Source organism: Clupea harengus, chromosome 9 (genome assembly GCF_900700415.2).
Source record: "Clupea harengus chromosome 9, Ch_v2.0.2, whole genome shotgun sequence".
NCBI lineage: Eukaryota > Metazoa > Chordata > Actinopteri > Clupeiformes > Clupeidae > Clupea > Clupea harengus.
This window is the reverse complement of record NC_045160.1, coordinates 20,977,438-20,993,765: the sequence shown is the minus strand read 5'-3', so window position 1 is coordinate 20,993,765 and position 16,328 is coordinate 20,977,438. Positions and strand designations below refer to the sequence as shown.

The window sequence follows — 16,328 nt, the reverse complement described above, 5'->3', positions numbered from 1 at the left end:
CTAGAACCTGTATCTGCCATACAGCACATTTAACACCAAAGATGCCCAAGAAAGGCACACAACATCACAAACCTCACCACACACACACACACCACACACACACCACACACCACACACCACACACCACACACCTTCTCTTTGTTGCCAACTGGTACATGTCTGTGCAAACAGCAAGACTTAAAAAACAGTTTCTCAGGCCTGTCACACACATGTTGTGTAAAGCTAGACTTGCACATGACAAATAATAAGACTTGAGAGAAAAATGCATTGCAGTTACCTGTAGTTTGAAGCATCAAGACCTTCATTTGCTTTCACCAGTTCAATGAAGGCCTTCCTCAGCTGGCCCATTCTCTGCACCTCTTGGTTGACAAGCAGCCTTTGGCGAATGATTCTCTCACAGAATAACTTATAGCTGACATCAAACGTGGGCTCATTCCTAGAACACATATAAATGAGAAGGAAAGAAATGAATAAGGGTTGTGATTGTGTGCACATACAGCAGAATGCAGATTGAATGTTTACTTATATAATGTTAAGTTAGTAGCTCCTTGAAATGCAATTTAATAAATAACTTTCTCTGGTTTTTCAGGCCTCGTCAAAAACCTGGTGTACTGATTATAACAGCCTTTGTGGTACTGCACCTCCAGAGCCGAGCCACGTTTGTAGGCTTGTCCTGTATGTATTCCATCGTGTAGTGGTGAAATAATGTACCTCTTCGTGCTTGACTGAAGTAATATGCATAAAACAATGTTTGTTTTTTTATTTATTAAGACATTCCGGTGTATTTTCTTCGTCTTCCGTACTGCTCGATGAAGGCATAGTGGACGCCATCTTGCAACTCTGTTGACAAAAAGCAGCTACCTTATTGGTGTAGCATTATCACGTGTCGAAACGTGCCGGCACTCGCGACCAAGATCCTATTACGCTCTGAAGAAACTAGTTCGGCATAAAACATAGACGCACCAAAAATCGACTGGAACGTCAGCGACAAACTTTTTTTTGGTAGCTAAGCACGACTCTTTCTTTTTTATGAACTAAATATTGTGTAGATGCACGCCTGTGGAGCGGGATTCGATTTCTAAAGGACTTTTCGTGGTTCACCTTGCGGCCTGTTAAAACAAAAATCGAAATAATGACATTCTCACTGCTCTCAGATTACTCGGGCAGAGTTTGTGCTGAATAGTAGCACAGGTAGCACTTTGGGATCAATCTTTTTTCGAAAGTATGAAAGTGTCAAGGCATGACAAACTAAAATCCTTTTACGTAGATGGGGAACATATGAAATGTCTACATGCCCTGCATTGCTTTCAGAAGGCTGTTTCATGAGAACTAAATGTATTCCCTGTTGGCTGGGGTGGCATTCACAGAGAATAAGTCTAAAGCTTTTTCATGCTTATGAAATAAATGATCACGCCACCACCTGTTGTTTTTTTCTGGCATTAGTTTACATGGGGTGATAGCAATAGCAGTGACACAATCAGTGTTTCTCTACCACACCATCTAGAAGTAGGACACCGGCCATAAAGCGCCATAAAGTTCAAAGGGAAGAAGCATCAGATGTAAAAGTGCCTTGATGATAAACCTACTGTGAATTTCTGTGGAAAAATGCACAATCACATATCTTGGGAACGCCACGAAGGACAAAATACAAGAGAAAAGGTAGAGCTGAGGAGGTGGCTATGCAAGCGAAATGGAATCTTACTCTTTATCTCTGTGACTCAAAAGAAAATATAAGCATGAGAAAATATAAGCATGTAGAAATCAACAAAGAACATCATATGTGACATCTCTTGCTGTTGTACACTGAGAAGGCAGACAATCACTTAACCCTTGTGTGGTGTTCATTCTTTTGTAACACAGCCGGTGTTGTGGGTCTGGTGGACCCGCTGTATTTTTGGGTTTTTAATTCAACACAATCAAACAATTTTATGTTAAAATACTAAACAGTTTAATTCGTCTCAATTAGAAGCAATATTACCAGCAAATATGGTTCATATTTGCCCTTTAATTTTGGTATATCACATTTATGTTTTTTTTTTCATATAAAATCAAGAAAATCCATTATAATCAACATATGAGTGGACAAAATTCAACACATTTACAAATGAAGTAAGGTTTTTCATAACTATTTTATTTATTTAAATTTCATTGAATTTCATTTGAAATCAGGTCAGTTTACATAGCACAACATGGGTGGATGGGGCACCAGCATTGTCCTCCTAAATCCTGCTCACGGTGGCTGCAGAGGCTGAAGTTCTTAGAACATGTTGTCTTCTCAGGATTTAAGGTTTAACCAGTGTCTTTCCCAGTTCCTCGAGAAAAAGGCGCATCCTCTGGAGCTTCCCTCTCTTCCACTCCGGGTTCAGTGCCATCCAGGTGATAAAGGCGTTGTACGCCGGGATGTCCAATATGTTAAAGAAAATTGCCAGTGGCCAGCGTAGGGTCCTCCTTTTGAAGCTGTAGGCAGACACCAGCTTGTCCATGTTGTCCACCCCTCCTTTTGTGGCATTATAGTCCATGATGATCTCTGGTTTCTGATGCTCCAGGCCACAGATTCTCCCGTAAAAAAATTGTCGCATGTGATGTTGTGTCCACTGAGTCCCTGAGCCATGTCCAGGACAACTCTCATTCCTTGATTTTTTCTCAGGGCATCCTCATCAGGTTTCCCTATGTAGACTTGTAAGTTCCAAGTATACGAGGAAGTCGCATCACAGGCCGCCCAGATCTTTATACCATATTTTGCAGGTTTAGATGGTATATACTGTCTAAAGGGGCAGAGGCCCCTAAATGGCATCAGCGGCAGGGGCAGAAACACAATACTCTTACTTACACTCAAACTCTCACACACTTAGCCTACAGCAGGCCCATATACACACAAACACACATACGCGTGTGCGCACACACACAAACTTGCAGCAGGCCCACTCACATACACGTGCGTGCAAACATACACACACACACAACACACACACACACAACACACACACACACACACACACACACACACACACACACACACACACACACACACACACACACACACACACCACACGAAACACACACACAAAAACACACTTACAGCAGGCCCAGACAGGAGGAGGCGCAGAGGACAGACTGAAGGTACACAGGACCTACAATTTCCACACTTTTATTTGCCCCGGGTCCAATGGACCTGGGCCTGGACACCCTGTATGTAATACAAATGTGTAGGGGGGGTTACGGTGTGCGGTCAATGAAAATGTGGTCTGATATATGTTCTTCGCAGAAAATGAGCCAAGGAGTGCTTTGCCATATACCAGGATCATGCTTTTTGAAGTCATTAGGATAAAGCTTCCTTTAATGTAGTGCAAGGCTTTGTGTAGCAGAGATGTCAATGTCTTAGGCAAAATAATTGCAGGCTTTTGTCATTTATGTTTGAAAATGTTGAACTGTCTGAATGGATTACTGTATTCAGCTGACCATCATGTGGAAGGAGTGCTCCCAAGAACTTTAATGTTGTCACTGAAAGCAATGAGTGAAGTAGATGTTTTGGTAGTGGTTTATTATATATTTTATCTATATGAATATATAATGTTGAGTGAATCGCATAAAGATGGAACCGACAGCCACGACATGGATCCATATGCATGTTAGGCTTAAATCATACTGATAATCATATAACAAATGTATGCTTTTCTGAAATTGCTTGAAGCATGTCTTATAATCATATAAATGTATGCCTACTGAAACTGCTCGAATCATGTCTCATAATCATCTCCATATATGCTTGCAGATAACTGTTCTTTACTGAGCTGTCGCGCATCGAAAGGCACTCAGCAATCAGCAATTTGCTAAGATACTGTTTTTCAGTGATTGTGGGCATATTTGTTCTTTGTTGCGTGGGCGATTTCCCGTTAACTTGGGTTGGGCTTATGTAAACCATAGTATTTACTGCAGGTCAAACTCCCAAAAGATTATCAGCTGTATAAAAAGCCGTCTGAAAGTTTGACTATTTCACTCCTTAGGTTTCACTGCTGGACCAGTCACTTGTTTCTTCTACTCACACAGAAGGGTGTCCATCGGGTTTTGTCCACAAAGGTAAGCATGAAATGCAACTTTCTTGTCTAACTTTCTTGTGATGTTCTGTAAAAGCAATTTGTTTCAACAATCTTTGTGTACTTTCTGTGCAGCTTTTTCTTACATATTCATACATAATTTGAAGCATTTTATTCACATTATTTAATTTTGTCATGTTTACATTTGTCTTTGGATAATCCAGTCAGAGAAGTAAAATATATATATATATATACATATACATATATATACTTAAAAAAATAAATTCTTTCAGAAAAAGAAAACATGGTGGTCTACACACTGACAGTATACACTGGAGACAGGGTTTTAGCAGGTACCTCTAACATCATCTATGTGCTTCTTCGTGGGACTGAGGGCGCAAGTGAAGAAACCCAACTGAGTGATTGTAAATTACTTCCAAGATCGGTGGGTACATTTCTGCATTCATTTTACATTGCATCATCCGGAAGAAATTAATTTGATATGTGGAGAGAGATTTTTTTTGTTGGCGTGGAATACTTTTTGATGTATTAAGAGGAAACTAAATGAGAAGAATTTATTTTTTATATTATGTTTTTTTGATACCTAAACGATTTATTATTATTATCGCAAACATATCACAAGCTCAATTATGCTTCCTTTTCCTTGTGGGTTTTAATTAAGAGTAGAGCAGGTGCCCCTTGACTCAGCAAATGAAGTAGTTCATGCAATAATTCAAGACATAGGCCTACATAAGAAGGAACGATGCACAATGGGGTGACAGTGGTACAGCGGGGACGACAGTGGTACAGGAGGTAGATAAGTCGTTGTTATCAGATGGTTGCCAGTTCGATTCCCTGTCGAAGCGTCCTTCAGCAAGACACTGAACTCCTAATTGCTCCTGATGTGCACTGTGCCATCAGTGTAAATGTAAAATGTGTATTCATCCTTGTAAGTCGCTTTGGATAAAACCGTCTGCTAAATGTAACGATGGAAATTATTCATTTAAAGGGCAAATTATGTGCTTCATATGGCCAGAGTAATTTCTGTTGTCAATGGAAATACTTTAGCTTTTAGACAGTTTTCGCCAAAAACTCCATTCCGTTCTGTTAAGTAAATGCAAAAGTAACAGTTAGCACCAGACAGTGGAAATAAAGACATATTTCAGTTTTGAGAAATGAGGATATGGGAAATGTTGTCAGTTTTCAATAGCTTCCTGATGGACACATCATGCATTCAGAAGACCCTCTCTCTCTCTCTGGTTTCTGACACAAAGCAAGTTGCCCGAAAGCTGTCAATATTTTCGATGCAATCCCTATATGACATAGTTCATTAAAAGAAGAGACTAAATGTACTGAAGGATGTGGAGAATTGTATGTGTGTGTTTGTATTAACTATGTATTTGCAGGTGCACCAGTATGACGTCCATTGTGCTGCATCACTGGGAGACCTCATCACGATGGAGATGCACTCCAAGACATTCCTCATCCCTGAAAACGACTGGTTCTGTGACAAGATCTCTGTGATGACCCCCGAGGGTGATACGCATTTGTTTCCAATGTACCGCTGGCTTGACGACAAAACAAGGGTGTTTTTAAGACCTGCCACAGGTATGAGTGTTTGTTATAGGGTTGCAACCCTTTTTTGCTGAGATTTCAAAACTTTACAAGAACCTTAATTAAATGTCCTTAACTTTTTCACAACCTACAAGTTGACAAACTTGTTTAGTTTACTCAACGGGTTGGGCCTAATTATTGAATGAAAAACAATTCTGATTCTGATTGATAAACCCTTTTTCATTCCATTTCTAAAAAGCTAGTTAGGCTATATCAATTCCAATGGAATAATTATCAATGGAAAAGAACAATAACATATGGTAATTGGTTTCATTAGACCTACATGCAAAAAAAAAAAATATCAAATTTCATGCCTTTTCCAAGATTTTCAAAGAATTCGCTAAATTTCATGACTTTTTCCATGATTTCAATGTGTAAACCCTGTTTATATCGGGACTGTGCTAAAAATGAACGACTGCCTACAGTGAATCTTTAGACACGAGTCAGCGTCGTCCACAGAGTTCATATTAATGATGCACACATAGAGACCATTAACATCACGTTGAAACAGACCAAATGCCACATGGTTTTGATGTTTCCTTTCATGACTTAACAAACAAACTACGAAATCCAAAATCATGAATCTATTTCTGTATTCTTCACTTTAAAGCGAAATTCCAATTCCAGGACACTCATCCGATAGCCCAGAGACAAAGGATGAGGGCGCTGGAGGAGTCTCGTAGGAACTTCAGGTCAGTCCTTGAAGTTTACATCAGGGAGCTTCACTTTTTCATATCATGCATTTGCTACTGTATTGCCTTAGCTGTACACGGGGCACACTAACACTAGCAAACGGAAAACTTTCAAAGGAAATTTCAGGGTTGTGTGACGTAAGGCCTATCTGCTATTTTAGGGGCCAAATATCTTTTGCCCAATATAATCATTCTGACGGCGTTCTAAAAAAACAACAATGACAGCAACAACAGAAAAGGCTTTTTTATTTGGAAAAATGTCAAAAATGTATTTATGTAGAGTTTACATAGAAATTGAGGAAAACTAAACTGCTTACCTGAAAATATTATTGTTTAAATGGTGAGACCACTTTAAGGGAAAAGGTGTAATTGAAAAGGTGTAATTGTATTCAACTTTTTACAACTCAGTAAGGATATTAAACCTCCATAAGACACATACAGTCATTAATAATGTCAAACCTTCCTTAACTTCTTTAAGGTTGGATGTATAATATAATACAACTTTATCATTGCTTTTTTTCTTTACATTACACTGCCATTAAAGGAGATAGAGAATACACAGTTTAAATAGTTTATACCATAAAGGACTTCTACTATATTCATAAAAATGGCTTGTTTCATGCAGTAGTCTTGAGAGTTCAACGTTCAGTCCTATGAAATCTTTCTATACATTTCTATATATTTCTCTATGCCCACAGATGGAGGGTGTACGTTGAGGGTTTGCCTCAAACTGTCGATGCTGACGAAGCCAGTGATCTTCCTGCAGAGGTTCGGTTCTCGTTCTCCGAGCCCATTGAATCTTCTTGGAATGTGGCTAAAGGGTAAGAAACTGCCTCAGTCATGCATTTTACACCCGCAGCTAAACCTGTAATGTAGCATACATTTAATTCATGCTGTTTCCACAACTACATGAATATAGGTATAATTGTTATATTTGTTATAATAATTATAATTGAATGCAGTCTGAAAGTCTGAATTGAAGTCTGAAATGGCAAGTTTTAGGTTCCAAGCGAAAGTATTTTCTAATGACAGGATAACTAAAGCAACAGTGACACAAGCTGTTCACCATTCGGTTTGGCCACCAGTACAGTGTCATATTTAGTGTTTGAAGAGTATATGTGGACATTACATCATTTTCATTTTGTTATTCTTCCTACAGATCAGTTTCATTGATGCTAAAACATTTAGGTGATTCAACAGAACAGTGGAAAAGCTACAGTGACATGAATCAAGCCTTCTGTGAACCGAGAAGCCCCACCTACGGTACTTGTCTTAAGAAGATGAAAGACAACTGAGTAGATTACATTTTCTGTGTATCAAAAACTCTGTTCGTGTTCTGTTGGTTCTGACACAAGTTCTGTTGGTTTTGTCTTGCAGAGTACGTTCGGAACCACTGGGCAGAGGACGAGTTCTTTGGCTACCAGTTTCTGAATGGCATCAACCCAATGATGATCGAGCGCTGCTCAAAGCTGCCAGAGAACTTCCCCGTCACAGAGGAGATGGTCAAAGACTCCCTGAGAGGAAGCACCTTGAAGCAGGAGATGCAGGTAGGCAACTAGGATGGCTACGGCCATGACCCCCAAAGGCTTCAGAGTTCTGGTAGTAAATGTAATCAGCAAATCGGACACCTGGCCTCATTCGGTTGTTGATTGCTATGATAGTTTGTGTTTTAGGTATCTTGAAAAAGAATAAGAAAAGTATATCAAGTAAAATATTGTCTTCACAGTATTCTAGTGCTGATAACGCGTACCAGTTTATAATTATCAGATTCATTTGACTTTCATAGAGTTTATGATTGTGGGTATAAAGCGTAAAATGTAAGATGTAAAAATTGACGTCAGAATTAATGATGCACTAGACTGAGAATTGATAGTGGATGGATTCATACGTATATTTAATAATATAATGTTTTTTAATCCTAACCTGCCCCACACAATCATCTAGAATGGGCATATCTTCCTGTGTGACTACAAGATCTTGGATGGACTGATCGGAAATGAAGTCCATGGCAGGCAGCAGTTTCTCACTGCTCCATTGGTCTTACTCTACAACATCCCAGAGGGATTGATGCTGCCCATCGCCATTCAGGTAAAATATGGGCCACCAAGTGTAATAAACCATTTTTTGTAGATTACCTTTTGGCCTGGCTTTACATTTACATTTAGTAATTTAGCACAGGGGTTTTCAACTGGTTTTGTCCCATGGACCACCATTCTGACTAGAAAGTACTGATGTGCCAGTGATTCTCAAAGCATTTTACAGTCCCGTACCCTTCTTTTCATGTTTGTAACCGCCGCTGCCATGCCCCCTCCCCCTGCACACATATTCTGCCTATAACACTTAAATATGTGAAATTATCAGGGTAGACAACTAACCGCCGCTGCCACGCCCCCCCCCCCCCCCCCCCCCGCACGTATTCTGCCTATAGCACTTGTCAGTGTAATTTCCTCGCTGAATATGGGTCAACATCAGTATTTTTGGCAATGCGCCTTGGCTATTCAGACTATTTAGATTGACATAAATATGTCTACAGGCCCAGGTATATTTATGAAGATAAAAAAAGTCAATGGTGAACTGATCAACAGAGGCTCATGTCGCAGACCCCCTGCAATGCCGTCGCGGACCACCAGGGGGCTGCGGACCCCTGGTTGAAAACCCCTGATTTAGCAGATGCTTTTGTCCAAAGCGACGTACAAGGGAGAGAACAGTCAAGCTAAGAGCAATAAAAAGCATGGTGTAACAATAAATACTACTTTACATGAGAATTAGAAAACAAAGACCTAGAAAAAAGGAAAAAGAAGTGCAGGAATGTAACTGCTGAAGTGCAAGTAAAGCGCTAGTCAGGTGCCAGTTAGGAAGGGAGGTGCTCTCTGAAGAGTTGGGTCTTCAAAAGCTTCTTGAAGGTAGAGAGGGACGCCCCTGCTCTGGTAGTACTAGGCAGTTCGTTCCACCAACGTGGAACTACAAATGAGAATAGTCTGGATTGCCGTGCTTGCACAGACGGCAGTGCCAAACGACGCTTACTAGATGAGCGCAGCGTCCTGGGTGTAACATTTGCCCTTACAAGAGCATTTAGGTAGGTGGGAGCAGAACCAGCAAGCACTCTGTAGGCAAGCATAAGTGACTTGAACTTAATGCGAGCAGCTACTGACAGCCAGTGGAGCTCAATGAGTAGCGGGGTGACGTGTGCCCTTTTCGGTTGGTTGAACACCAGACGCGCCGCCGCGTTCTGGATCATCTGTAGTGGTTTCACCACGCAAGCCGGCAGGCCCGTTAGGAGGGCGTTGCAGTAGTCAAGGCGGGAACTCACCAAGGTTTGCACCAGCAGCTGGGTGGCATACTGGGTTAGGTACGGCCTGATTTTGCGGATGTTGTATAGCGCAAAGCTGCACGACCTGGAGACAGAGGCGGTGTGGGCCGTGAAGGTCAGTTGGTCATCAATAATGACCCCGAGGTTTCTTGCTGTTTTGGACGGAACAAGAGATAAAGAGTCAGTATTGATATTGATGTTGTGGTGGATGACCTGTTTGGCTGGGAAGACCATCAGTTCATCATCTTTCTTTCCAAAGATGTTCCAACCAACTCTGGTACTGTTAGTCTGGACTCAACTAAATGTTGTTTCAACATTCAGTCGCACTATTAGCATGCGTGTCTTCTACATCTCTGTACAGTTAATGCAAAAGCCCGGAACTGAGAACCCCATCTTTCTCCCCACTGACTTGGAGCATGACTGGCTTCTGGCCAAGATCTTTGTCCGAAATGCGGAGTTTGCCCTTCACGAGGTCCACTTCCACCTGCTGAGAACTCACCTGCTGGCAGAAGTGTTCACCATGGCAACATTACGCAACCTTCCCTCCATGCACCCGCTCTTTAAGGTATCAATACTGATTTGTGTTTGTGTGTGTGTGTGTAGTAATTTGCGTGTATTTAAGTATATGTTTCCACATGTGAAAGAGAGTGTGATGGTAACACTTTAATTTAGGGAACAAATGTTAGCCATTAACACATAACTAATTGGTGTCCGTATGAGTGCCCAATAAGGTCTGTATTTAGCAACATTAATCATTTATTAGGCCAGTATTCACTAGTTTTGTATACTCATTGATTAGGTAATTTATTCTTGGTACATCCATAATAACCAAGACATAAGACAGAGACATCTGTCTGAGCCTGATGGAGGCTTAAGGTTTTGGAAAAGGTCTCTCATGTGGAAACACAAGATGGTTACTTTGGAGGGGTGTGGTAGGGTACTTTGGACGCATGTCATGTGTGTTGAGAAATTTCAAAGACACACAAGGATTTTATCCATTTTACGTAGTCATTAGAAAATAGCCTTCACTTTACAAGGGACCTATTTTAAAGGATTAATGAGATATTTACAGTTAATTAATGATGAATGTGTCTGTAGTCGTAGTGGGTCATTTTCATATTAGGGTTTAACATCCGGATTTATATACCCGAAACCATACACTCTCTCTTTTACACACATTCACACTGACAAAGACACTATGAGCTTATTACTCAGCAAGAGCAGAGAGTTTTAAAAGGCTGTTGGAGATTTAAGAACTTCTAAACACGCACATGCATTACATTTTAATTGATTGTTTCCTTTGTAGCTCCTGTTTCCCCATATTCGATACACACTCCATATCAACATCATGGCGCGGAATAAGCTGATATCCAAGGAAGGACACTTCTCAAAGGTATGTAACACTGCTAATGTAATGTAATCACTCATCAAAAAACAAAACATTAATGCTTTGAACTTGAACTTGAAAAAGGTTAACCAACCAAGTAATGCAATCCTAACATCATTGTCATTTGAAACTACACCCCCTTTGAGTGTCAGTCACATAAGGGAAGTAAGTATTATGTAAGCACTCACCGCATTCTGTGTTTACATGACTTCCTTCTAGTATACAGCAGTAGGTGGAGATTCATTGCCAAAGTTGCTGAGGCTTGCGACTGCCTCCCTGACCTACAGCTCCCTCTGTCTGCCTGAGAACATCTCTGATAGGGGCCTGGGGGACGTTCCCAACTACTACTACAGAGAGGATGGCACTAAACTGTGGAACATCATAGACAAGTACAAATACGTGATGATGAACATGCTTTGTAGTGCTTTCTAATGTAATGTATATGCCTGCATGTGATTTAGAAATTGAGGACTAAACTCATACTACTGTTTTTAAGATTCACATTTTTACTAAATTCTCACATGATTTTTACTCTGCAAACACCAACCACAGCTAAAAGCTGGCTAGCTTGCTAACTGATGTATTTCAGCAGTTTATGCTAATGCTAACTAGCTAACATCCTAACTAGATTTCCCTGCAAACGCAGCACAACTGGCAAAGGTCAAAGCTAGCTAGCTTGCTAAATTATGTATTTCGGCAATGTATGTACTGCTATTGTGATGCAAAAGCCCAGTTCTTGCTCTGACCACAATACAACATCACCTGCACCACTGTGTGACAATTGTGCGAGCCACAGCTATAGTTTATCCACTACAATCTAAAGGAATTTGAGGATGTTTGCAACTTGCAACATGATAGCTTTGTGACCTTATGCATTAGCCTACACAGATACAGTTGACTCAGTAGGCCTAAGCCCCATAAAGGTAAGGTCACAGGTCACAGGTCATAAAGGTCAGATTTGGTCCATGATCTGTGCCACTTTTCATCAAAATGTCTGTTTAATGGATGAACACAAAGCAGCTCTAACGGCCCATGTGGCTTTTTACAGATTCGTTGAGGGGGTCTTGACGCACTTCTACAAATCTGATCACTGTGTCCAGAGGGACAACGAGCTTCAGCAGTGGATCCGTGAGATTTTTGCCAACGGATTCTTGGAAAACAAAAGCACAGGTCTGTTTTGAAGCAGTGATAATTTGCACACTGTACAGTGACTCTTATTTAAAGCAGCAACCACACACAACCTAAAATGAGCTTCAGACGCTCCTGTGGACTTTAAACCGAAGCACGCCAGAGTGTGACTCTTTACAGTAGCATTGCTATAGCACTCATATTAGCCCAGTGGTGTTTATCACCCTGTGGAAATATAACATAATTTAAGTTATATTTAAATTAAGTTAAATGTTTAATTATAACATAATTTAACATCCTTTGTTATTATTTAGACAAACATTTCATTAGCCCAGTGTTTATTATTCTGTGGATAGTCAAAAGACACTCACTGTTTTTGTCAGGGAGCAAAGAGGGAGCCGGGAGGAAGGAAAATGTCTGATATATATGTATATGTATATATATACCACATTATTAGCTGTGAATACGTCAAAATACCCCAAAGTATCAAAATGTATTCTAAATTGATTACCAACCAAAACCACTGTGTTGGGTCAGTATTTTAGGTCAGAATTTGGAGAACGTTCATAACAATTACCAATAATGGAAAAACGACATTGTCATATCATCGGTCGTGATTTTCATGCCACTTAATGTTGACGACCTGGATATGTCTTATGACAGAGTTCAATTGGGGTCAAGTATAGTTTTACTGTAAAATGTATTATTGCCAATAGAAGTTTATAGAATGGTTGTGTGACTATAGCTGTGGCCCTTAATGAAACATAATCAAAAGCAAGAGTAGTTGAAGAGCGCCTACACATTAACTTTTATATCACATCCAGAAGCATTGAAAAATGTGTTTTAAAAAGTGACACATGTGCTTACGAAGAGCTCATGTCAGTATTTGCATGATGTCTGAACATCTTTTATGAAATAAAATTATATTGCATTGTCTCAAGGGATGATTATTGTATCATAATCTTCACAAACGCATATGAATAGCTTCATAAATATGTTATTCAGGGCTTATGAATACATTACAAAGTCTTTATGTAGTCACCTTTAAACTACAGTGTTAATTAATCAACCAGTCACTATTCACTCTAATGTAATACAGGGTGGCATGGGTTTTATGTGCTTTCTTGTTCAATATTTGACGTGGTTGTTTTTCTTTTTCTCAGGAATACCACAGTCCTTTAACACAATGAAAGATCTCATCAAGTTTGTCACCATGGTGATTTTCACTGTGTCAGGCCAGCATGCTTCTGTCAACACTGGCCAGGTAATTTAACAACATGACCGCATTTATGATGCAGGTCTTTTGTCCCATGTCTAACATTCTTATGTCAAATATCCCCATGCAGTTTGACTTTGGCGGCTGGATGCCCAACTTCCCCAGTGCCCTTAGAAAGCCCCCTCCCAAACACAAAGGCCAGACCACTGAGGACATCATCCTGGAGACCCTACCTGATATGGGCACCACTGTGAACACAGTGAATGTCTTGAAAACGCTGTCCGGGGATTCTTTCGACCATGTGAGTCTGTAGGGATGCTCCCGAATCTGAATACATTTTTCAGGAACGCACGAATAATGCCATGGAAACAGATATTTCCTCTACCTGAAAATATGCGCTATTATTGCCTCAACAACTATGTTTCCTCATGTAAATTCATACCATTGTGGAAGATGAAAAACATGTCCATTCTGTTTCTGGCATCAGACTTCACCAACTAGTTGTTTCATTTAGGCCACTACACATTATTTTATAAGTGATGGCTATATTCTGTAGTCGCCCCTAGCACACAGCAGGGTGCAGACTAAGGCTGTCTAAGTGTCCATTAACAGAAACACAGAGGAGTACAAATAGGAAAACTATCTTTCTTGTGCTCTCCTACAACCCCCCCCCCCCACACACACACACACACACACTTTATCGCTCCGTTTTTCTTCTCTACCCTCTCCATCCCTCTCTCACTTGCTCTCTTACTCCTGTGCCCCCCCTTTCCTTCCCCCTCAGTTTTTCCCTGGTTACTTAAACAGACAGCAACAAGTTCATGTGACAGCAATGAGTTATCTGTGAAGGTAGCAACTGACTCTGCAGAAAATCTCAGGAGAACCAGTGCTATCTGGGAGCACTTTACAATCAGTCCAACTGACACAACTAATGTGATCTGCAAATTGTGCAAGGCCACGATAGGCAGAGGAAGAAATGTGAAACACATATCAAATCAGACATTTCATGACACTTAGCTTAGATAAAAATGAGAGAGAGATGAAAGTATTAGGATGGAAAATGCAATGTTTGTTTAATTTAACGCAACTTCCTGTATTAACCATGCCCACATCCGGTATTCTATCTGAATACAGAGACAGATGATTTTGTTGGATGAACACCTCAATGGGTCTGCTTATTCTGTAGGCTTATCATATTGTTTCTGAGGTCTGATAATGCAGTATTTGTATTGTGTGATTACAGCACACAATGATTATCATTGCTGGTGACACATGATTCCAGACACACATACTTTTCTAATGTTAATATAAAGATGCTATTGAACTGTCCACAGTATCCACTGGGGTCTTTCCATGAAGAATGGTTTGAGGAGGAAGTCCCTTGCAAGCTCATGAAGAAGTTTAAGGAGGACCTGAAGTCACTGTCAGGCCTCATTAAGAAGAGGAACGCCGAACTTGAGCTGCCCTATACCTTCCTGGACCCTGATTATGTGGACAACAGTGTGGCCATCTGAGATGATTCACCCTGCTGCTGGGAAGAGTGCTGTGCCATGTTGTGTCTGCTCATCACCATCAGTTTAGATTTGATGGATTTGATTTAAAGTCTTTTTACCCCATGTTACGTCCTCCTGCCCCTAGGGGTCACTGTTTTCCCTTGTTCCTATTTCTGTTGCTTCGCCTACTGCTTTGTTCGTGTGCAGGTGTTGCCTGTCAGCCGGGGGCGAAGCCCGATACGTTTTAAGGCCGGGATGGCGTCCAGAACGGTCTCATTCAACTGCGTGCAGCCACGCTATCCGGGCCTTCCTCGTTGTCCTATTTTGACTTTGAAATTTTCCTGTGTTCTATTTCGCCTTTTTGTTATTAAAACCCCCAAGACACGAGCCCCTTCTGTTTTCTCTTCATTTGTTGCGTTTCAGCCTAGCTGGTTCGTAACACAAACAATCGCTTTCCCTCTGAAATATTGAATAATGTGCAATACTATTGATAATGTCTCACTTTGCTGTATATCTTGTATATCAAAGAAAAAAACAAGTGAACAACACTGTGGCCATATGAAGTAGACCAATGCTTTCTGCTCTTAGTGGAAAAGAGATGTATCACATTGTGTGAATCAAAATGATCAATTCAGTCTAATTTAATTAAATAATGACTGGGGTATGACAATTTGAGAAAATAGTTGTCTTACATCAGACCAGAACCAAAGCCATTAAATATGTAAAATCACCAACGAATATATTGAATGTGTTTTCGTATTCATAGTTACAGTATGTGATGTCGTTTTGATATGTTCTGTCAGGTTCATAATTCTATCACATCATTTTGTTTATTTCTGGCCTATCTATTTTTGGTTTACCATTACTACATTCTCGCATACATACAACAACTTGGTCGAATTTCCTGTTGCGTTGCGTTCTTTAGAAAGTCAATTAATTTGTATTATTATACAGCTCTTCAGAATGTTCCAAAAGGTTCCGTTGATTTGAATAGGCCAGCCCAATGTTCGCAGGTCTATAATTTCTATATAATGGTTTTGTGTTCTAATTCACATCTTTCATATCATTCCGCAAGTAGTCCGGTCATTTAACGTAACGGAAAGTCATTGTAACATGAAGTCAGCATGTAATGGGTTGATACGCAACACCTGAAACTTTAAATATCTATTTGCGTAAAAAAACATTTTTTCGTAGCGGAAATCACGGAAATTTGCTGCGCTGTTCATCCCGTCGGGATTTTTCTTGCTCAGATAATGACCACCGGACTATACATTGTCCCTTACATATTTGCATACCTATGACGTAATGGCAGTTTTTTGACCGAATTGTACTTGCATATTAATTCGCCAAATTTGTTGTTAAGTTTATATGAACTAACTAGGAGAGAAGTAACATGTAACATACTGTATGTCTGTAAAAGCCTATAGTCCCATTACACTGTATTTGGGCTTAAA

General features: G+C 40.2%; 1 protein-coding gene across 1 annotated transcript; it reads left to right on the top strand.

The window, feature by feature from the left end:
- Positions 1-3,951: 3,951 nt before the first annotated feature.
- LOC116221948 (hydroperoxide isomerase ALOXE3-like) lies at positions 3,952-15,049 on the top strand. Its single transcript, XM_031574175.2, has 15 exons — positions 3,952-4,077; positions 4,328-4,479; positions 5,441-5,642; positions 6,259-6,340; positions 7,039-7,161; positions 7,500-7,603; positions 7,718-7,887; positions 8,285-8,428; positions 10,012-10,215; positions 10,957-11,043; positions 11,257-11,426; positions 12,086-12,207; positions 13,329-13,429; positions 13,512-13,682; positions 14,716-15,049. Exons 2-15 carry the CDS (start codon positions 4,339-4,341, stop codon positions 14,893-14,895), a joined length of 2,001 nt encoding a protein of 666 aa, XP_031430035.1. The 5' UTR covers positions 3,952-4,077; positions 4,328-4,338; the 3' UTR covers positions 14,896-15,049.
- The last annotated feature ends 1,279 nt before the right edge of the window (positions 15,050-16,328 follow it).